Source organism: Staurois parvus, unplaced genomic scaffold (genome assembly GCF_062004578.1).
Source record: "Staurois parvus isolate SC_StPar_1 unplaced genomic scaffold, SC_StPar_1.0 ptg000147l, whole genome shotgun sequence".
In the NCBI taxonomy this organism is placed as follows: Eukaryota; Metazoa; Chordata; class Amphibia; order Anura; family Ranidae; genus Staurois; species Staurois parvus.
Genome location: NW_028317943.1, coordinates 23162050 through 23185000, shown reverse-complemented (window position 1 = coordinate 23185000; position 22951 = coordinate 23162050). Strand labels below are relative to the sequence as shown.

General features: G+C 42.3%; 1 protein-coding gene across 4 annotated transcripts in view; it reads right to left on the bottom strand.

Moving 5' to 3' along the window:
• The window catches only part of VEZT (vezatin, adherens junctions transmembrane protein), a 60289-nt gene that overhangs the window by 10764 nt on the left and 26574 nt on the right, over nucleotides 1-22951 (bottom strand). For 3 of the 4 annotated variants that reach the window (XM_089674124.1, XM_089674126.1, XM_089674127.1), the window contains 4 exons: nucleotides 17628-17803; nucleotides 16410-16691; nucleotides 6083-6232; nucleotides 1805-1952 (listed from right to left, as the gene is read on the bottom strand). In XM_089674124.1, coding sequence (XP_089530250.1) covers nucleotides 1805-1952; nucleotides 6083-6232; nucleotides 16410-16691; nucleotides 17628-17803 — 756 coding nt within the window. The remainder of the gene's footprint in view (nucleotides 1-1804; nucleotides 1953-6082; nucleotides 6233-16409; nucleotides 16692-17627; nucleotides 17804-22951) is intronic. The other variant, XM_089674125.1, reaches the window with a different exon arrangement.

The window sequence follows — 22951 nt, the reverse complement described above, 5'->3', positions numbered from 1 at the left end:
ATGAGTTAAAAAAAAAAAAAAAAAAAAGTATTGCGGTACATTTAAGAAGTTAAAATAACTATACATGTGTAAAACATCTTTACTATACATTGTTAAACATGTTAGGCAATGCTGCAACTTAGTTGACCCTGCAAATTTAAAGCCCAACTCAAAGTTTATTGAAGAAAAATTACTCATGGAAATAAAATAAAATGTAGCTTCTACTCCAACACTTGCTTTCTCCCTGGTACTGATTTCCACAGACAATCTGCTCCTCTTCCAGGTTGAATGATGTCCCAATGTCACTCAAAGAATGCGCAGAGAATAACACTCACACTTGAGTGCCATTCTCTGCCACACTGAGAACTGCCCATCTCTGTAGAAGAAGAAGCAGGCTTCTCTTTAAAATGTTTAACGTAAGGAGGGGTGCAGGAGAAAGGGGTAACCTTTGGGAAAAAGGCACATAAAACGTGGATTTGAATTTTAGAGCCATGTGAGGAAAAAACAAAAAACAAAAAAAAAAAAAATTCTCTTCCCCAGACAACTCTCGCTAATGTTTACCAATGTCTCAACTTAAAACTTACCTTTACTCACCTTTTACTGAATGCATAATCCTTTGCCCGTCCCATCCCTTTATTTTATAGATACCCAACATATCAAGATTTAAAATTGTGCTTGCCCGTAAAAAGGCGATGAGCTTTGGTATGCTAAGTTTTCCATAGGCAACGGTTTAATAGCTCCTACAGGTCATCACTTCAGAGTTACTCATGAATGATGGGCCTAGAATTATTGCTCTCACTCCGGTGTGCCCGGCAATATGTAACGTGTAGTGCAAGCAATGTTTTCTATACGTAGATGCCCCCACCAGGTTTGTTTGTGCCTGTATGTGAGGGAGGGGTTGGCTCAAAATTTTTTGGGGGATTCAAATACTTGGGCGCAACTTTATTTTTCTGACACTGTTTTTTTACTAAAACTTTATATCACAGGAGGAAAAAAGTTACATAAAATGTTAAAAAAAAACTACATAAATTTATTTGTGACATGTTCTTTTTACAAGATATCAGGGGTCTTTTAAACCCCTGATGTCTCATCTGCCATCCACTGGAGCACAGTTCACTTTAATAAACGAACTAGCTAGTGACACCCATCCGATCACTTTCATCATTCAGCATAATCATGTAACAGTTCTAACCAATATGGATGAATGATGCTTGGCTCAGCAGATATGTGAAGAGGGCCAGGAGCGGGAAGGGTGCTGGTAATGCATCTTTAATTTTTTGGAATTACCCTTTAGTATACTATCCAACTATACCTGGATGAAGGTACACTAATATCTAATAAACTATAAGTGTAACTCTGGAAAGAGCATGCTGCACTATTGTAAATTTATAATGCAAAGGGCAGGTATGCTTAAAACCAAACTAAAGTCTCAAACTGATTTTAAAAAGTCTTATATTGTAGCATGCTATTTTGAATGGATTATTGCTTTTTAATCCCAAACAATCCTGCTGTCCCATTGAGAATGTGATAAGTACGAGTCACACCTCTCACTATAGGTGTCCCCACACAGACTTGCAGTGCTAGGAAAGAGTGGGGTTTGACCGACCAGGTCTGTTGGCCCAGCTCACTAAGTGGAGTAGGTCAAACTCTGCTGACAACTGAGCTGCGCAGTCAAGACACCTTTTCAACTGTTTTAACAAGAAAATAGAGAATACACTTTAAAAACAGAGGCTGTTCGTATAATTTCATTCTAATTAAATATCTTTCAGTGACTTCAATTGCTCTTTAATATACAGATGTCAAGCAGTTCCAGTATGGTGCCTACCTTCAAAGCAGGGAGGCTAAAGCCATCTGTGAGATTGTGGGCCTCCTCCTCAGACACCTGGTCTTCACTTAACCCCATGCCCAAGTCTTTCAAAGGAACGACACAGATGTAGTTAGTCACGTTGTCTATCTCAGAATTTAAGGGATAAGTTTGATTACAGTTAAGAAAAGTAAGAACTATTTTGAAAATGCCACATATGTACAGGTTTGGTATGCTTTTTAATTCAAACAGCTGATGGACCATACAGGATTATGATTTTAACAGTTTGACTGCTTTTAAAACAAAGTATTTTATTTTTACTCTGTGCAATGAAAAACAAGGCAAAATGTTACCAGACTTAGAATTATTTTACTAGACATCTAGACTAGAGGTCTCCAGCCTGCATCAGCACATGAGCAACATTCAGACATAAATGCTGGCAAGCTGGCGGTAAGCCCATAAAGCATTAAAAAATTGCAAACACTTTTAAAGCACTTTAAATTACATTTAGTAAATCTGGAAACCCACGCTGGGTGTCATTTGTTTTTTTTTGTGTTCTCCAGCTTTATGGGCCTATTCAGAAAACCTAATGTTAACCAAATATTCTGAAGCATTCCTGAAATTACCAGAAATGCTTTTTTGGCCCACATTCAGGTTTTAAAATGATAATTTACCTAAAGCGATTGTGTAAGGAATATGACAATTATAAAATTAAATATTAACAACATTACTCTTGCAAATTCTTGGAACACCACTGAACATTTTCTCTATACCAGGAAATGTGTTTGCCTTTTCTGCAGCACCTTCTTAGCACTAGTGGTTTTCAAATTAAAGTAAATCTAAAGCCAACATTTTTTTTTTTTAATTTTGGATACAGGAGGGTATGGTTTGTTTTTCTTGCCTCCTGTGTCTCATTGTAGGAAATTTCCCTTCACATCTTGTCCTGTATACAGAACAAAAGTGAGAGAAGTTCCTTTTAACAGAATTGCTCCATTAGTGGATTTACCCTCTATGACCATTTTAATGACAACTCCCAAATTTGCATTTATTCTCACTTTAAGTCTCTGCAGTGGTCACCTGGACAATAACAAGTGAGTAAATCTACACAATGAGGATGCAGACTGCAATAAAACCTTGACAGGTGCAGTAACCTCTAACCACTGTATCCAAAACTAAAACAAATTAGCTTTGCGTTTAGGCACACTAAGTATCTTGGTTTAATCCCTTTGCTGCTTCCAGCTGGCCAGGTCTGTACACAGTACAGATCTGCATTCCTGCTTCTGCTATAGGCTCATTGTCATGCCAGTGACCATGAGCTTATAGCAAAATTGTTCAGCAGACTATGCTGAACAATTTAATAGCTCTGATCAGTGACAATGGTATCAATGGGAGGAAATTTCCCACTGTTATCATTCACAAACTGCCCCCCACCACCACTCTAGTTCCCCCTTCCCTGAAGAACTAATCCCTGCCACACCGATCGCCCCCCCCACCAGCACCAATCCCGCCTCACTGATTTACTGTGGCTTCCCTCCTCTGCCCTCCCACTGGCTTTAGGGACTGCAGGGGAGCCACAGAAAAAGGATTGCCACAAATCCATCCCCCCCGCAGTTATCCCCCCCACCTGATCCTTGGCACTGCCTTCCTCTGCTGCTGTTGGCCGGCTCTCCCTGCTCCTCCTTCCGCTGGCTACAGCTTCTGCTGAGGCTCAGGAAGCTGTCAGGATGGATAGCAGTGGGGTGTGGGTGTGTGAGGGGGGGGGGGGGTTGGTAAACATGTGTTCACCAGCCTCCTTCCTTTCCTTGAATGGGCATAGTGATCAATCTCTATTGCTTGCCCCTGTGTCCATACATCACTGGAGCATAGTAAACATTGTTTTCTATGCCTTAGTTTTATGAATGAATAAGTCAATACAGAGACTTCTATTCATTCATATGAATTGCAGCTGAGACTTTGGGGAAAGGGACAGTCTCAAAAAAGTACAAAATGTTATTTATAAAAAAAACAAACAAACCCATAGTGAGGCCTCATTCACACAGGGCTTACTTCTGTGTACACTCCTGCAAGGCCATGTTTACCTGCGTGGGGATGCACAGGTGTTCCGTGCATCTCCACGCAGGCAGACATATTGATGGTCCGGGTACATGTCCCTAAGCTTACACTGTCTGCATTTCAGGGCCATGCACCCACACCTACAAGTAGGTCAGGTTGGAAGCAGGAGCTGTGCTTTTGCAGCAGCTGCATCCCTATTGACATGAATGGGACTGCCTGTATGAGGGTGCACAGAACACCTGGGTGGGTAAACACGGCTCTCCACAGGCATACACTTTACTACGCCCCATGTGAATGAGGCCTTCGTAGCAATTTAGCGAATTTTGTAAGTTATATTGTGTTTGTGGGCACTCAAATGATTTTAGTGTAGTTTTAGTTAAATTCGTAAGTTTGTAAACATTTGCACAACTATCGAATGCGTAAAAAATCAGTAGCACTTTTTAGTTTATTCTACAGTCATGTGCTTTCAGAATATGGATAGTTTGGGGGGTCTTTTACAAATTCTGAAAGCTAAAAGTGAAAGATGAAAACCTCTAGATTTTGAATAAAATTCTTTTAATGTACAGTTTAGCGCACCTTCAGTTTTCACCAGTTCACAAAATGGTGCAATTTAAAATGTATAAATATTTGTTTTAACTCAATACAATTTTAGGTTTTATATTTAGTAGGAGTTTAGCAGAAATTTTGTAACGTTTGCCATTTATGTATTCACGAATGATTTTAGTGTATTTTCAACGAAAAGAGCGAACTGATAAACATCAGATATCATAGCGCCTTATTCTGCTGGTCATGTGCTTTCAGAAAATATATGGTTTGGGGGTCTATTACAAACTCTAAAAGCTGTAAGGGAATAACAAAAAAAAAAATACTTCTGTGGTACGGAAGTGCTTGTTCATTAGAATACATGGAACAGCTGAAGCTTTACATCTGCAAATATATACATGCAATTCAACCAAAAATTAGGCATTAGATACCATACCAGGTAAAACTCTGAATATGTCAGAATACTTTATTCAAATGTGTAAATGTCATTAGCCTACATGTATGCTAGATGATAACAAGAACATATCTTACAATGTTTTTACTTTTAAACTTGTGCAAGCAAACTTTATGAAGACCTACATACCTTGTGATAGCATGGGCATTGACAGGTACTCTTTACTGAGAGATTGGAGGTCCTTTAGACCCCTGATCTCTCCTCTGCCCTCAAAAGCTTCCGATCAAACCGAGATATGTTCAATCATATGCTTGCCTAGGTGGTGATGGTTAGTAAACTGCCCTGTAAAAGTGATCAAGTAGTTGTAGAGCTACTCAGATCACTTTTATAGGAAGGAGGATTTCTGGCTCTAAAAGAATGATTCCAGGATCATGGCTCCTGGTATAACCAAAAGGGACAGTTTACTGTCCTTCAGACTTTAGGGGGGCCAGACTGTGGCCAGTGAGAGCAGAAAATGTCCTGGCATCAGTGAGAGTAAACAATGCCTCATCATTGGTATTAACGGGAGATATAGTGCCCCATCACTGGTATCAATGGGAGGAAGTTTCCCACTGTTGGTGTCAGAGAAAAATAGTGCCCCATCAATGGTGTCAGTGGGAGGAATAGTATCCCATCATTGGTGTCAGTGCGAGGAATAATGCCCCATTATTGGCATTAGTGGAAGGAATAGTGCTCCATTGTTGGGGTCAGTGGCAGGAACTATGCCCCACTGTTGCTGATAGTGGTGGGGGGGGAATAATGCCCCAAGGGCCGGATAAAAGCAAGCAAAAGGGCCGCATCTGGCCCCCAGGATGCAGTTTGGAGACCACTGCTCTAGAATGTACAGGTATGTCCTTGGGATGGGAAGTTGTTAAATCTACCACCCCACAAAGAGCAATTGTAATACAATATTGGCAGAAATGACCAAACCACTAAATCATTTATGAAATTTAATCTGGAATCTTGTCTCTACTGCTGGCTGTTCCACAATGTAAAATAAATGAATACATGAATGAGGAATCTGCCATTGAAAAGGAGACACACCCTTGCAGAGGGCTAGTATGTAAACCCGAAAATCAGATGTGAATGCAAATGACCTGTTCGCTTTGCAAGAGAATAGAGACAACCAAAAGGGCCGAATGTGGCCCTGGGGTTGCAATCTGCCCAGGTCTGATATAATTTCTCATTAAAATACACAAAGTCCATTTTACAAGATATATTAGCAATCAGTTTATTAAAATCACTCTAATATCCATTATTGGAAAGGATATTTCTTAAGCATGTACAGTGTTGCCAGTCGAGAAACTCGGAAGTTGGTCCTGACGGTCCTGTAGACAGCTTTACGCAACCCAAGGAGATGCTGGCTACTATGTTGTCCAACCTTATCATATGGGCAAGCAGCACTGACCCTGTCAAGCAAACTTGAAAAGTAAAATGTGATACATCTGTACAGATGTCCCAAACCACTTACACCACATACATAATGTTTTCAACATACTACTATTCACTGTACTAACAGCAAATACATCTAATATTTTACATTTCTATATAATGTCTATTCAAAGATGAAACAAATACTCCTATACAAAGTTGTACATGTCTATCCAGTCTCCTCTACATCTGTTCAAAGTGCTGAATTTATCAAGCTTGTCTGAACGTTCAGAAAACAGGGGGCGGAGAGCTGAAATTACATTTTGCAGAGCTTAGTGAGGAGAGCTCTGAGAGCGAATTGGAGCTCACATGAACAGTTGCTAAGTTGTCATCACTTCTGCCTAGCAGCATAGGGTCGTTGGTTTGAATCCCAACCATGACATTACTTGCCTGGAGGTTGCATGTTCTCCCTGTGCCTGCATGGGTTTCCTCCCACCTTCCAAAGACATGCTGGTAGGTTAACTGGCTCCTGTCCAAATTGGTCCTAGTATATGTGTATGTATGAATGTGAGAGTTAGGGACCTTAGAGTGTAAGCGCCTTGAAGGCAGCCTGATGTGAATATACAAGTAAAGCTCTGTGTAAATTGACAGTTCTACACAAGTACCTGTAGTAAATAAATCTGCTGGAGGTCCCTCCCGTCACCATTTTTTTTTTTTGGTGTCAGGAAAACTTGTCAGCAGTGATTCATGCTAATAGATGAACAAAGTAGCAGACGGAAATGACACTTACTGCTTTTAATTGAGATAAGTACACACTATAGAGGGATAGGTTTTGTTCATATTTCATGCCTGAGGTTTACAACCACTTTAAGAGCGAATAGTCTATTACTTCGATAAACTAATACAGTAAACAACCGTGTAGTTTCATTTGGCAATACATATAATCCAAACATGTAACAGTATGTGGATGTGCCTAAACATAGAGTCGTAGTAATTAAAATGGCAGAAATCAAAGCAAGGAAAATCAATATCTAATTAAAAGGATCACAAATGACAATGGGTGGCCTAATTAGAGCATCCAAAAACAAAAAAAAGCAAATTAACGGAATGCTACATTCAAAAATAAATTCTGGGAAAAAAAAAAAAAACAAATCTGGAAAAACTGGTGCTACCTGTACGTATGCAAAACTTAATATACTATAAAAATCATGCAGAGAGCAATGTACTGTGCAATTTGCAGGAATTCTCACATATATAAAAGGAGATTTATAAGCAGTTCCCATCTGAACTTCAGGTCTAATAATTTACTGTTCTCCAATATGCATACTTCTCCCTCTATCCCTTATTCATCTGTAATTGACTTATGGTTAGAAGTCAGCCACTTCACATTTTTGCAGTACCAATATTCATTGGCATGGGTCTTATTCTCTGCTATTGGAGTACATTGAGAAAGTACTACATGCTTTCATTTCACACAGCTAGTGTGCTCAAAGAAACGGCTGCATGTGCCAAGTTCGTTATATCAAATTTTCAGCTCTTTACAGTGTGGAAAAAAAGCCATAAGATTTAACATTTTGCACTAAGTTTATTGCATGCTTTACAGCTTGTTACTATTCCAATATAGTGCAAGAAATTCCCCAATAAAAGATATTGCAGTATGGTCCAAAGACAGGGCCCTGTTTTTAGCACTGTGTTTGAAAGCTATAAAACATGTTAAAAGAGCGAGAGAAGTAATGTGGAAACCATCTACATACTTTTACTTTGCTGCAAGCTTCATAACACAGAACAATTTTATTGGATGACATTAGCCAAGCAGTTACAATACCATATTTCCAATATATTAGTGAATATTGCGATGATGCACATATGTTCATGTCAGAAATCATGAACTTGTATTTTTGTGTGCATACCAAACAATCAATGTTGAGGTGGGATGGGAAAGAAGGTCAAATGTAAAACTCCACAGGTAAACACACAAATGAATGCAGCTCTGTATTCATAAATACAGCTTTAAATATTTTTTGTTTAGTGCAAGCAATATAAATATCTGAACTTGATTTGATATTGGCAATCCCTGTACAGCAGAGTTCAGACTTGGAGAGGGAGAAGTAGCAAACATAGCCAAAATCAGTTGTGAGACACATGCCAAACTTTTGTACTTGAGTCAAATAATGCCTACAGATAATGGGTGATACACGTGAATAAATGACACATGAAACTGACATGGTGATCTACATTAGCAAAAATGCAAATTTGTCATATGGAAAAAGTTAGTACACCCTTACATTTACCACCACTTCAAATCCTTGAAATCTAATCTACCTAATTTTCCAATTGAAAATAATATTTTAATAATTAAAAATACTAACACACACTATTTATCTCTCTCTCTCTCTCTCTCTATCTATCTCTATATATATATATAAAAATAACACACACACAGTATATTTTTCGCTCCGTAAGACACACTTTTTCCTCCCAAAAAATGGGGGGAAATGTCTGTGCGTCTTACGGAGCGAATATTGACCAGGCCTCCCCCCGTCGCCGTGTTAGAATACTGAGCTGGACGCTTGGCTCTTCTGTGACAGAAGAGAGGAGGATTCTGAGTCAGCAGTGCAGCAGGGCCCAAAGCAGCTGTCCCTTAAAGCGGCGTTCCAGCTGGAAAAGAGAAAAAGCTACAAAAAAACTGTAGCTGCTGACTTTTAAAATACAGCCACTTACCTGTTCATTGGTCCAGCGGTGTCTTCACCACCGCTAGGTTTCCCTGGGCGTCTTCTCTTCCTGGCACCGGCATCTTTAGTGTGGGCACCTGGCTGTGGCAGCTTGCCTACTGCACATGTGCGAGAAGCGCTGCGCTCTGTGAATGGCCCCGTAGTCTTCTGGGACCTGTCATGTGTCCCAGAAGACTACAGGGAGGGAGGACAACTTCCGCTTCCGATCGCTTAGGCGATCGCAGCGGAAGTGGGAGCAGGGACCTGTCAAATTCGGGTACCCACTCCCCAAAGGTGCCAATCCTTAATGGGGAGTAGGGGTCAAAGCATTAAAGCAGAATTTCCCATTTTGGGTGGAACTCAGCTTTAAGCCTGTGACGCCCTTAGATTGGGGCCCCGATCACTGCACTGCAGAGCCGACAGGGTATGCTGAAGACATTGTTGTGAGCCTCGCCCTCAGAGAGGATGCTGAGCCCGGCTGGCCAGGTATGTCCTCTCCCCTACAGACTGCCTGTGGGCTGCATTACCAAAATGTATATATGTGCATTGCTGAAAGGTCTCTGGTCATGTCCTGTACTGTGTCCGCAGTCTCTGGTCATCTCCTGTACTATGTCTGCAGTCTCTGGTCGTCTCCCGTAGCACATCCGCAGTTTCTGGTCATTTCCTGTACTATGTCTGCAGTCCATTGGTTCAGAATATTTTTTTTCTAGTGTTCCTTCTCTAAAACCTAGGTGCATCTTATGGTCAGGTAGGTCTTATGGAGCAAAAAATACGGTATATCCTTTGACAAACCATGTATCTACAGTAGCTTGACTAGCAGAGATGCAGCATGACATATTAAAATATATCTTGCACACATCTATTTAGAACTCACTAGCTCTCAGCGTTAGAAGCAATAGAGTTGGGTTTGCAGTAAAGTTATTAGAACAACCACTGAGGTTGAGCTGAGGCAGACTAAAAGGAAAACAAAATATTCTATACGGTCATAGTATATTATGCCCATAAATGGTATTCAATGATTTATCTGCATACATACTGTAAAAAAAATGAATCTATAAACAATCTATGGGCAGCACAGAGTATGATTACAGAAATAATCCCCAACTGTTCATACTGTCCCTTCACAAACAGATGTCTCTCAGTGCTTCTGAATCCCATGTTGACCCTACTATGTTAACATAGTAATGCATGATCCAGAATTCTTGTTTTCAGCCCCTTTATAAAGGCAATCTAGCATACTGTGCAATACAAAGGGGAGAAACAATGAATTACTATTGGCTCCATTTCCCTAGGCAAGGTACAGGGTGAAAAGGTCCTGAAGAAAACTGTATTTAATTGAGTGGTAAGCTGAAGATAATACTACTCAGTAACTATGTACTGCTTGTAGATTGTTTGTGGTCCGTTTTACTGGGGAGGTAATAAGTTTTCACCCTTCTGTATGTTTCAGTAAATAGTTAAATGATCTGTGCATCGTGTAGTATGCTTTGTCTTAAAGGGTCATGTTTGCACATATTCACATGTGGAATTTTGACATATTAAAGTGCAACTCCAGGTACACTGATAAATACCTGATTGAAAAACATCTGAATTTACTGTTTTACCTGCCAAAGGATTTGTATATTTGTTCTGATATAAACACCCCCGCTATTTATGAATATCGCTCTGCTACTCCATGGATAGCATTACTGCTTCCTAAGTCAGTTTATGAACAGACAGACGTGATACTATTTTGCTGTCCGCTGGGGAGGGAGACGTAGGAAGCAAAATGTGTGTGGAAATATGTTAAAATGACAAGACTGTCTGTGCAGAATTTCAAATCCTTTAGCTGATAAAACAGTAAACATTTAAAGTTGCATTTTGCCACTGACCTTGAGTTTTGCTTTAAAGGCAACTTCGAATAGGACTTCAATGGAATAATGGCAAAATGAGTCAGAAAATCAGTACAACACACTATCTAGGCCACTGCCTATGCTCAACTTTGATTTTCTAAGATGCATGCACAAACAAAATATAATCATTTACATTAGTTCATTTGTCAGTGTAAAGACTTTTATTCAGATTGTTTATACTGAAAACCAGCCACACAAACTGTGTTTGAGCTCTGCAAAGTTTTCTTTTTGCAAAATCTTCCTTGTAAGCCCCATGCAAGAACTTGCAGGAAGCTGCAGTGGGAAAAATACACATTAGACTTCTCTAGCAGTACACAACTCCCATGCTTGATCAGAGTACCCAGTCACGACTGGGCCTATTTCTAAACTTGAATATTTAATTTTAAAGTATTGTAACTGTGCAGGCTTACGTATGAAAGATTTATCATTTACACTTTATTTTTTGTATTTTATCTGAGAATGGCTCTAGCAGTAAATACTAAAATGAGAAGGGCCCACTGAGAATTGACATTTTCTACCCCTTCAACTGCCACTGGTAGTACGTGTCTTCCAGATCCTAAGTAACTACTGAAATAACAAAAAGGAGCACTATAGTAGTTTACATTTTACTACAATACTATGTTGTAATACAAATATGCAGACTCTGGAGACCCTGTCGGATATCAGTACAAGGATATAGAATCATAGTAGGGATTTAAATTCAATAACAGATTTCCAACACTGTTCTGGCTGTAACTTCCCTTTATAATATCCTGCGCCAAATTCATGGAAGTCTTGTGATATTTTCGGAAACCGTTTCAACACAAGAATATAACGAAGCTCATCAATACTTAAATGTGGTGGCTGTTTTTGTTTTCTGTATTAAAGAAAATGCACTTGGCCTAAAAAAAAATAAAAAAATAAAAAAATAAAAAAATGGAAAAGTAGCTGCGAGAAATCCAGTGCCTTGTAATTTCCTATACACTGAACTGATATCTCAAACAATGTTATCAGTTTTCCTGCCATCTTCTGTAAACTACATTCTCACTATCTAATGGAGAGGAGGCAAGGAAGAGGTGTTTGAAAACCAAATCAGGAGAGCAACACTGCTCTTTCACAGATATAGTACAGTGAGTGAGCATTGGCCTCCTAGGAAAGGAGCTGCAGGGGAAAATAAAGGAAAACAGCCTGAAGAAGATAACCAATGTAGTCACCATATCTAAAGGCAGATAAGCTGCTGCAGCATCAGTGGCAAAACTACCAGGGTCACAAGAGTCTCACTTGCGACTGGGCCCTGGAGTTCCACCACTGTAAGAGGGGCCCACCGCCCTCTGCCGGCCACATGCCCCCCCCCCCCCCCGACTACTCTTCTACCAGTACAAGAGGTGATCTAGTCTCACTTACAGGCAGGCACACAGTATCCACACAGTTCACAGCTGCAGGGAGATGCTGTGTCGGGAGGTGGAGACTGAAGGAGAAGGTCAGCTGACCCAGGCAGGACCAGTAGGCTGAAGGGGTAGGAGCTCTCTGCTGTGAGAGGAGACCCTATGTCGATAGAGGAGTTACTGGAGGCACCTGAAGGGAAGAAGCTGGAAATACAAAGAGGAGGGGGAACCAAGTGATCTACAAGTGAGTGCCACTGATCCCATCCTCCATATCAGCACTGCCACTGACCCCATCCCCTCCCCACCACTGCCATTGATCACATAAACCCCACTACCACTGCTGCCTATGATTCTAACCCCCCCTCCCCCAAACCACATCACTGCTACCACTGATCCCATCTCCCTCCCCACCACTGCCATTGATCACATAAACCCCACTACCACTGCTGCCTATGATTCTAACCCCCCAAACCACATCACTGCTACCACTGATCCCATCTCCCTCACCACCACTGCCATTGACCCCATCCCCCCACTACCACTGTTGCTATAGATCACATCACCACTGCCACTAATTCCATCCCATTCCTACCACAACCACCACCACTGCCACTGATTACACCCTTCCCCCACCACCGCTGATCCCATCTCCCACCACCACTACCATTGATCCCATCCCCCACTCCCACTGACCCCATCCCCTCTATTCTCCCACCACCACACCACATCAGAGCCCCCCATATATCAGAGCCTGCAGAATTTCACTGTAAGGGGGAGTTCTGTGGTTTCTGGTGTAAAGGGGACCTCTGATGTAAGGGGTGCTCTGCCTTGCATCAGAGTCCCCTTCTTACCGCAGAGTTCTCAGTGTTCCTTCTTAAATCAGAGTCCCCCCTTCCTTACAGTGTAAGGGAACTCAGATGCTATGGGGCACCCTGCGGATTCAAATATAAAAAGGGGAAGTCTGCAGATGTAGGTGTAAAGGGGAAGTCTTCGGATTCAGATATATAAAGGGGAAGTGCCGTGTGTCGCTAAAGTGTTCGGGTTTGGCTTGAAGAAGAGGTGGCAACCCTATCCAAGATGGAAGGAAGGGGGCCTGCTGCAGGACATGTGAAAGGAACATAATAAAAAGGGCCCCACGATGGGAGTTAAGGGCCCCAGCATTGGTGGGAAGGGTACAGGACCAGAAGTCAGGGGGGATCTTCATGGTTTCTTGAACCAGGGCCCTGGAGGTTCTAGTTACACCTCTGTGTGACACATAAGCCTAGATATGACTTGCTCTTTTTTAAATATGGACTGAACCTATATAAAATGGATTCATCCCACACTATAAATTCAGCTTTATGTAGAATCTGATACTTTGAAGAAGAGGTGGTCAACTGAAGACTCATTGACCTCTAGATCTCCAATAAGCATATTCATCGCCTTCAATGCATGCTGCATTTGCTTAGCAGGACAATTTATCTTGTGGTTTGCCTAAATTCCAACATGGAAGTTGGCCATCATGCAGAAATGACATAGAAACAATAAAATATATTTATCAGTGTATTGCTGTTTGAAGGAGTTACAGTTTTCTTCTTGCATCAAATAGTTAAACAAAATATCCAAGGATGTTGCAAAGATAGTATATAAGAAGTTTATATTAATTAATCAGATTCTAGCATATCTCAAAGCCAAAGTTTATCTTTTTTTAAAAAAAAAAGGTACCGTATTTTTCGCTCCATAAGACGCACTTTTTTCCCCCCAAAAAAGGGGGGAAAACGTCAGTGCGTCTTATGGAGAGAATATAAAGCGGCCGGTCCGGTATTTCTGCCGCCACCATGTCAGAATGCCGGGCCGGCCGCTCAGCTGTTCTCTCCTGCAAGGCCTTACCTGTTCCTCGCTCCAGCGCTGCACAGTCTTCCCGCGCTGGCTTCTCTGACAGCCGGGTTCCCAGTGCGCATGCGCTTTGTGAATGGTCCAGTGTTTTCTGGGACACATGACAGGTCCCAGAAGGCGCCGGGCCATTCACAAAGCGCAGCGCTTCTCGCGCATGCGCAGTGGGCACCCGGCTGTCACAGAAGCCGGCGCGGTTAGAAGAGGAAAAGACAACGCCACGGAAGTGGGAGCGGGTACCTGTCAAATTCAGGTACCCGCTCCCCCTCCCTCCCCAAAGGTCAGCAGTCTCTGGTCATCCCCTGCACTGTCTGCAGTCTCTGGTCATCCCCTGCACTGTCTGCAGTCTCTGGTCATCCCCTGCACTGTCTGCAGTCTCTGGTCATCCCCTGCACTGTCTGCAGTCTCTGGTCATCCCCTGCACTGTCTGCAGTCTCTGGTCATCCCCTGCACTGTCTGCAGTCTCTGGTCATCTGTACTGTGTCCCTGGTATTTTCCCTGTACTATGTCCGCAGTCTCTGGTCATCTCCTGTACTGTGTCCGCAGTCTCTGGTCATCTCCTGTACTGTGTCCGCAGTCTCTGGTCATCTCCTGTACTGTGTCCGCAGTCTCTGGTCATCTCCTGTACTGTGTCCGCAGTCTCTGGTCATCTCCTGTACTGTGTCCGCAGTCTCTGGTCATCTCCTGTACTGTGTCCGCAGTCTCTGGTCATCTCCTGTACTGTGTCCGCAGTCTCTGGTCATCTCCTGTACTGTGTCCGCAGTCTCTGGTCATCTCCTGTACTGTGTCCGCAGCCTCTGGTCATCCCCTGTACTGTGTCCGCAGCCTCTGGTCATGCCCTGTACTGGGTCCGCAGCCTCTGGTCATGCCCTGTACTGTGTCCGCAGTCTCTGGTCATCTCCTGTACTGTGTCCGCAGTCTCTGGTCATTCCCTGTACTATGTCTGCAGTCCATTGGTTCAGAATATTTTTTTTTCTAGTTTTCCACCTCTACATTACATTACATTACATTGAGTTTATATAGCGCCAAAGGGTTTGCTCAGCGCTGTACAATAGAGGGGGGGACAATACATGAAACATTACAGCAACTACAAACAGCACACGAGGGGTTATAGGGCCCTACTCTTTCGAGCTTACGATCTAGGAGGGAGGGGGTAGTGGTACAGGAGGAAGTGGCTGTGGGGGATGGAGTGGTAGGAGGAATGAAGGAGAGCAGCAGTTAGGTGAGGGTGGGGTAGGCTTCCCTGAAGAGGTGGGTTTTCAGGGAGTGCCTGAAGGTGAGGAGGGAAGGTGACAGTCTGATGGATTGGGGTAGTGAGTTCCAGAGGATGGGGGAGGACCTGGAGAAGTCTTGCAGACGTGCGTGTGAGGAGGAGACCAGGGAGCAAGATAGAAGGAGGTCCTGTGAAGAGCGAAGGGTACGGGTAGGGTGGTACTTGGGAATCAGGTTGGTGAGGTAGTTAGGGCCAGTGTTGTGAATGGCTTTGTAGGTCAGAGTGAGTAGTTTGAATTTGATGCGTTGGGCGATAGGGAGCCAGTGGAGGGAGAGGCAGAGGGGGGTGGCAGAGGTGGAGCAGGTGGTGAGGTGGATGAGTCTAGCCGCTGAGTTGAGGATGGTCTGAAGCGGGGAGAGCCTGCACTGGGGTAGGCCGGTGAGGAGGGAGTTGCAGTAGTCAAGGCGTGAGATAATCAGGGAGTGCACAAGTAGTTTAGTGGTGTCTGGGGTAAGGAAGGAGCGTATTTTGGCGATATTGCGGAGGTGGAGTCTGCATGTGTTTCTAAGCGATTTGACATGAGGTTGGAAGGAGAGGTTAGAGTCCAGAATGACTCCAAGGACTTTGGCTTGCGGGGCGGGATTGATGGTGGTGATGTTAGTAGTGATGGATAGGATGGGGGGGGGGCGCGGGCAGGAGGGAAGACGAGAAGCTCGGTTTTGCTCCTGCACTCTTCCTCCATAGCTGCAGGAGAAAAGAGCCCCCCGCCACAGTCACGGATGGGGGGGGGTTACTTATCAACTTATTGTACCCCAAATAAAAGTGTAACATATTGCCAAAAGTGGAATTAGCCTTTAATCTAATCTAAAAATCATGATCTCACTAGCTCAATGTGCTTATATCATGCACTACACGGTCAGGGCTGAAAAGTGGAAGGTGACAGGCTGACATTGGGCAAAGATGTCTAGTGTGGCTGGCACCTTTCCTTGCTGGGTCTTTTCTGTTTAAAAGCAGGAAAAGTTTCCAGGCTCATTGAACATGTCTGCTGGTTCTTAAACTGCATAGTCTCTTGAACTCTATAGTATAGTGAATATTGTTGAACAACCTGACCGTACACACAATACAAAACATTCTATAATGCATGATAAAAAAAACAAAAAAAAAACAAAAACACTTACAGGGTGAATCCCCGAGAAATAACTTCAGTTTCCTGGATCAGACGCAGGGATTTTCTCACAAGGTTGGTGAAGGCTCGGCTGTTTGCTACAGTCATTTCCAACTGGCCACAGTACTTTTTCAGTTTGACCTGTAGCCTGGCTGCGCTCCATGTTCTCAGTATTCTCAGGACGGCAAAAACGGCAAAGAGAAGAAGGCTGGGCCCCCAGATGAATAAAGAAGAAAAGTGCCAAGATTTCAGTGCAGCCAAAGCGCTGAGGAAAGCAAACAATACAGACATCTCCCTGCACAAAAAAATGGAAAATAATCCATTAGGGCTCAGATCAGAACAATCTACACTATAAAACTAAACCCTAATATTATATTGTCTAATGAGAAAAGTTGGGCATACACCAATTTTCCATATTGCCAGCATGGAAAAAAAGTCAGATTTAATGTACAAGCCCAGGTAAAATCCTCTCTCAACTTAAACCTGCTCCCACTCCCACTCTAAGCCCTATACTAACTATCCTGTAAAGGAAGAATGTCTATACTTACCTATTCTGAGGTGCTCCGCTCTGGTCATGTGATCAGCTCCCAGCGTTGACTTAAGTGTAGAGGACGGACAGCTGACAATGGATGACCACAGTAAGCCTATGGGTGACTTCACCACATAGGCATTGCAGCCAAGGTCACCAATCTCTCCTCTTCACTGAAGCCGGTCACTGGGAAGGTCACGTGACTGGATTGGAGCACCATTAGAATAGGTAAGTAAGTGCATCTTCCTTCTACAGGGTAGTTAGAATAGGGCTTAGAAATGGAGTGAGAGCAGGTTTAAGTTTAGCTAGGATTTGACTGGAAATGTACTTTAAAACATAAAAATATTAAAAAAGTAGGGGTAATCAATAAGGAGAGTAAAGAGAAAAAGAAAAATTATGTTGCCTGAATGAAATTCCTTATTTAGCTTTTTCCTACTAAAAATAGACTACATTGGGTTATGGATGGTATAAATTACAGGTTATTTTTAGGGGGAAAAAAACACAAAATTCATCAACTGACAATACACATCTACAAAATAAATTTTTTGGGGCTCCTTGTATCACTCTATAAACATGCTGAGCTTTTAAAAATAATTTAAAAAATACAGCAAAGTACAGAACCTAAATACACACACACACACCATAAGAAACCCCCCCCAAAAAACACCACTTTTTAAAAGAATTCCACTTGCTTGACTGTACCAAATATTAGGAGTTGCTAGGGAGCGCAGTGTTGGAAGATGCCCTTTTTGTTGATTCTGGGTCTGACCAGCAGACAGGATCCCAGGGTCAAGCAACTCAATCAGCTCCACATCCTCCTGTATCAGGACTTCCTGCAACAAGATTGCTCGCAGGCTATCGAGTCGGAATCCAATATCCTAACAGGGTGGAGGAAAGAAAAACAGATGGCTCTTAACCCTTTTTTGTGAGAATAACAGAGGAACAGGTGCGATTATATCACTACAATTCTGCATGCACATGTATAAATGCACAAAAGGAAATATGAAAATAAAAACATGTGGTTATTGATGACAATACCTTCTTACTCTTCAATCAATTTTGAAATGACAAATACCCAGAAATACTGCACCCGTAAACAAGATATAGAATACTTACCTCTCCTGCCACCAGTACCAATGAATGCCACTCCATTCCAAAGATATCTCTGGCTGAAGTCTTTTGCAGGAACCAACACTTCCAGAAGGGTCAATGTCTTGGCCCACCACAGTGCTCTCTGGTTACTCCTGCTGTCCTCCATGTCGCTGCTATGTGCAGTAGTGATGTGGAGGTTGACAAGAGGAGCCAGTTAATGCTTGATGATGTGTTAGATTCACAGCTTTCCCTTGGCAATTAAAACTAAGTTAATAGAGAATGAATACCTATCCCCAGGACAGAGTAGGAACATTTCCCTGACGTGGACAATTACAGTAATAAGACACTTTGGCTAGCAAAAGTAAGAAACATACCCAACAGCTATTCATTTACAAATATAATTTTGTTAAAACATTAAACTCTTTAAATGAAGCATGCCAATTGAGAAACGTAAACTATTCACTTGGATATTAAACACACATGAAGAGTAAAAAACAAAAAAAAAAAAACACAACTATAGAAAAATGGGCTGAGGCCTGTAACCCATGAAACAATTATGCATGTATGCGACTTTAGCCGCAGGCACAGCACTCATCCTAATTTGACAGGTGTGTGACTGCATGCCACCAAATGCATTCTATCTGCGTTTTAAGCTGCTCACTGCACCCCTGTCAAATTTGGACAAGCAGCTATGTCCATGCTACTGCTGCATCCCCATAGCCTTACATGAGCTACCCCCATACAGCACTTCACAGCTAAAACCACATGAACACCCAGCTAACCAACTGTCTATGGGCATCAGCATCCATGTGAACGAGGCCTACGGGTGTACACACACACACACACACTCTCACACACTCTCACACACTCTCACACACTCTCACACACTCTCACACACTCTCACACACTCACAGAAGTGAGTACACCCCTCACATTTTTGTAAATATTTTATTCTGTATTTTCATGTGACAACACTGAAGAAATGACACTTTGCTACAATGTAAAGTAGTGAGTGTACAGCTTGTATAAAGGTGTAAATTTGCTGTCCCCTCAAAATAACTCAACACACAGCCATTAATGTCTAAACCGCTGGCAACAAAAGTGAGTACACCCCTAAGTGAAAATGTCCAAATTGGGCCCAATTAGCCATTTTCCCTCCCCAGTGTCATGTGATTCGTTAGTGTTACAAGGTGTCAGGTGTGAATAGGGAGTAGGTGTGTTAAATTTGGTGTTATCGCTCTCACTCTCGTACTGGTCACTGGAAGTTCAACATGGCAAAGAACTCTGAGAATCTGAAAAAAAGAAGAATTGTTGCTCTACATAAAGAGGACCTAGGCTATAAGAAGATTGCCAAGACCCTGAAACTGAGCTACAGCACGCTGGTCAAGACCATACAGCAGTTTAACAGGACAGGTTCCACTCAGAACAGGCTGCGCCATGGTCAACCAAAGAACTTGCGTGCACGTGCTCAGCATCATATCCAGAGGTTGTCTTTGGGAAATAGACATATGAGTGCTGCCAGCATTGCTGCAGAGGTTGAAGGGGTGGGGAGTCAGCCTGTCAGTGCTCAGACCATACGCCGCACATTGCATCAAATTAGTCTGCATGGCTAAAGATGATGCACATGAAAGCCCACAAACAGTTTGCTGAAGACAAGCAGACTAAGGACATGGATTACTGGAACCATGTCCTGTGGTCTGATGAGACCAAGATAAACTTATTTGGTTCAGATGATGTCAAGTGTGTGTGGCGGCAACCAGGTGAGGAGTACAAAGACAAGTGTGTCTTGCCTACAGTCAAGCATGGTGGTGGGAGTGTCATGGTCTGGGGCTGCATGAGTGCTGTCAGCACTGGGGAGCTACAGTTCATGAAGGGAACCATGAATGCCAACATGTACTGTGACATACTGAAGTAGAGCATGATCCCTTCCCTGTGAAGACTGGGCCACAAGGCAGTATTCCAACATGCTAACAACCCCAAACACACCTCCAAGACGACCACTGCCTTGCTAAACAAACTGAGGGTAAAGGTGATAGACTGGCCAACCATGTCTCCAGACCTAAACCCTATTGAGCATCTGTGGGGCATCCTCAAAAGGAAGGTGGAGGAGCGCAAGGTCTCTAACATCCACCAGCTCCATGATGTTGTCATGGAGGAGTGGAAGAGGACTCCAGTGGCAACCTCTGAAGCTCTGGTGAACTCTATGCCCAAGAGGGTTAAGGCAGTACTGGAAAATAAGGGTGGCCACAAAATATTGACACATCGGGCCGAATATGGACATTTTCACTTAGGGGTGTACTCACTTTTGTTGTCAGCAGTTTACACATTAATGGCTGTGTGTTGAGTTATTTTGAGGGGACAGCAAATTTACACTGTTATACAAGCTGTACACTCACTACTTTACATTGTAGCAAAGTGTCATTTCTTTAGTGTTGTCACATGAAAAGATAATAAAATATTTACAAAAATGTGCGGGGTGTACTCACTTCTGTGCGATACTGTAGATAGATATATATTTTTTTTTTTTGGAAACTGTATAAAAACAAAATTTATATAAAAATCATACACTTTGTAAATAAGAATATGCTCATAAGCAATGAGATGAACTAATTGTGGCTTCTCAGTGGTCAGTATCGAGTGTAGGTGGGCTTCTAACAGGAGACATCTGCATGAGCCAAGAATGCAATTTATGTTTACTTACATATATTAAAACAGTAATAGTGGAGGCCAAGAGGCTTTCTAGAGCAAAGGGATTCTCAGGAATGCACAGTTCCAGTAACAGTACTCACAGTTATTTGCATCGCACAAGCCTAAGCTACCGTCACCAACTTCAGCCAGAAATGTAGCTATTACAGCTTGTGCCAAGGATAAGCAGTCATCCAACTGAGAGTGTGCAGTTTGGTTTTTGAATGGTGGCATTCATGAAATGAAACACTAAATCTTGACACTCTATCCAATATGGTGAAAAGATTACAAAAGCGAAGAAAAATATGCAAACTTGTGTGTCTGCTTGGAAGACTTGCTAAAATGTAAATATCAATGCAACTCAACAATATAACCATGCTCCAGCAGAAAGTACTGTGAGCGAACCAACTCTCAGAAAATATTTTTTGTTTTTCCTATCTATGCTAATCAGTTTGGTTTAGAAAAAAAACGATAAAAAAGGTTGCAGCTACTTCTGCAATTTCCATAACAAGGCAAAAGCAGGATAAGAGGGTGGCGAGTGTAATGCTGGCACTGGTGGAAACTGCACTGTGGTCAGGAGTAAAATACAGATTGCACAAATTGGCTTTGCATGACATATGAACAATCATATCAGGAAACTGCTGGGTGTGATATTTGTACATGCTTTATTTTATCTATCAGAACTTAAATAACATGAAACGGTAAATGTGCATGTTGGAGCTCAGTGTGTATTCACCAACCTAAACAGTATCCAGGGATATTTTCTTTTTCTTAAAAAAATAAAAAAATAAATAAATAAAATGCACTTTTTTTGCAGGTAAAAAAAAATGTGCATTTACTATTTTTTGTTTTAGGAACCTAGAAAGTAATGCACCAGCAATCGCTAGATCTCTGGCGCCATGCAGGACTCCTGTAGACTGTCAGTGTAATCTGTCTGCTCATACAATCAGGCAGCTTTACATTGACAGGAAGAATCACAGAACTACCATGGCGGCCATCAGCACCGTTGTAGTTCACTGAGAACTACAAGCCGACATCTGCGGGACTTGTAGTTTCCTAATTACAGATCTCTCTGCCACCCGCCTGGTTGCATTGTTTTTTTTTCTTTTAATTGTCACAACGTGGGATTTTATTTGGGGGGGGGGGTGAATGAAATCTGTGCTTTCTTCTCCTATCATTCAGCTCCTTGTACCCACCGCTGTGTAAACTGACTGGTTTACAGTGCTAGCTCTTCCTCTCCCAGTCTGAATGATGTTGTGGGAAGAACTGCAGGAGGCTAAAATATACTAAAGACAACCTGAGATATTAAATAGCATTAAATTAATAATATGATCAAAATTAGAGCTAAAACTTTCTTTATTTTGGATAGAGTAAGGAAGGTTTATTTTTCCCCATCTGTGTCCCATTGGGGAGATTTCCTTTCACTTTCTGTCCCATAGCCAAAACAGGAAGGGAAAATCTACCGAAAGTGCGGGAGTCAGCGAGGGTCACAAGAACTAGTATCCCCATTGATTGATATCCACACTATTCCTGTTTTGAGGCAATCCAAATATGGGATCTTCTTTTACCTTCACTTTTAAGAATAACAGTTAACAGGACAAATAGAGAGTGAATCTCCCTAACGGCACAGGCAGCAATGAAAAACCTGACAAGTGTTCTAATCCCCCTCCACTCTCATATCCTCACAGAACTGCCATAACTGGCCTCTGAAGAAAATGCTAGTTGTCTGGCTGACTTTCTGGCTTTAATACTGCCTTGGAGATCTCTCCTAATAGGTTTATTTTAGTTGTAGCAATTGCAGACCAGTAAAATGGCCAGTATACACTGGCTTTTTTGTTCATGTCAGTACTGCTTCTCTATCAAATACAAACGTCTACGGGAAGTCAGGAGGTCTACTGAAGATCGCATATACCGGCAGTGAATTCCGAATGATCGGCAAAGCATTTCAAACTGCTGTTAAAAGCAAACAGCTTTTGCAGGCCAGAATTCATTTTTTTTTACTTTGTTTCTTTTATTTTACCTGATCATCCTGCAATTAACAATTCTTGACCCTGGCTGGATACTCAGGCTGGACTTCAAACATGTCTATCTTATTTCATCTACATTACATGGGACAGAGCTCGACACATCCCAGGCACCAGGTCACGATGGCGACTAGAAATTGCATCCTGGAGCCTGGCCTTTTGTCAGCCCACTCACTGTTATGAATAACGTGTCCACTTGAAACCCAAGTACGTTATTCAGACAGG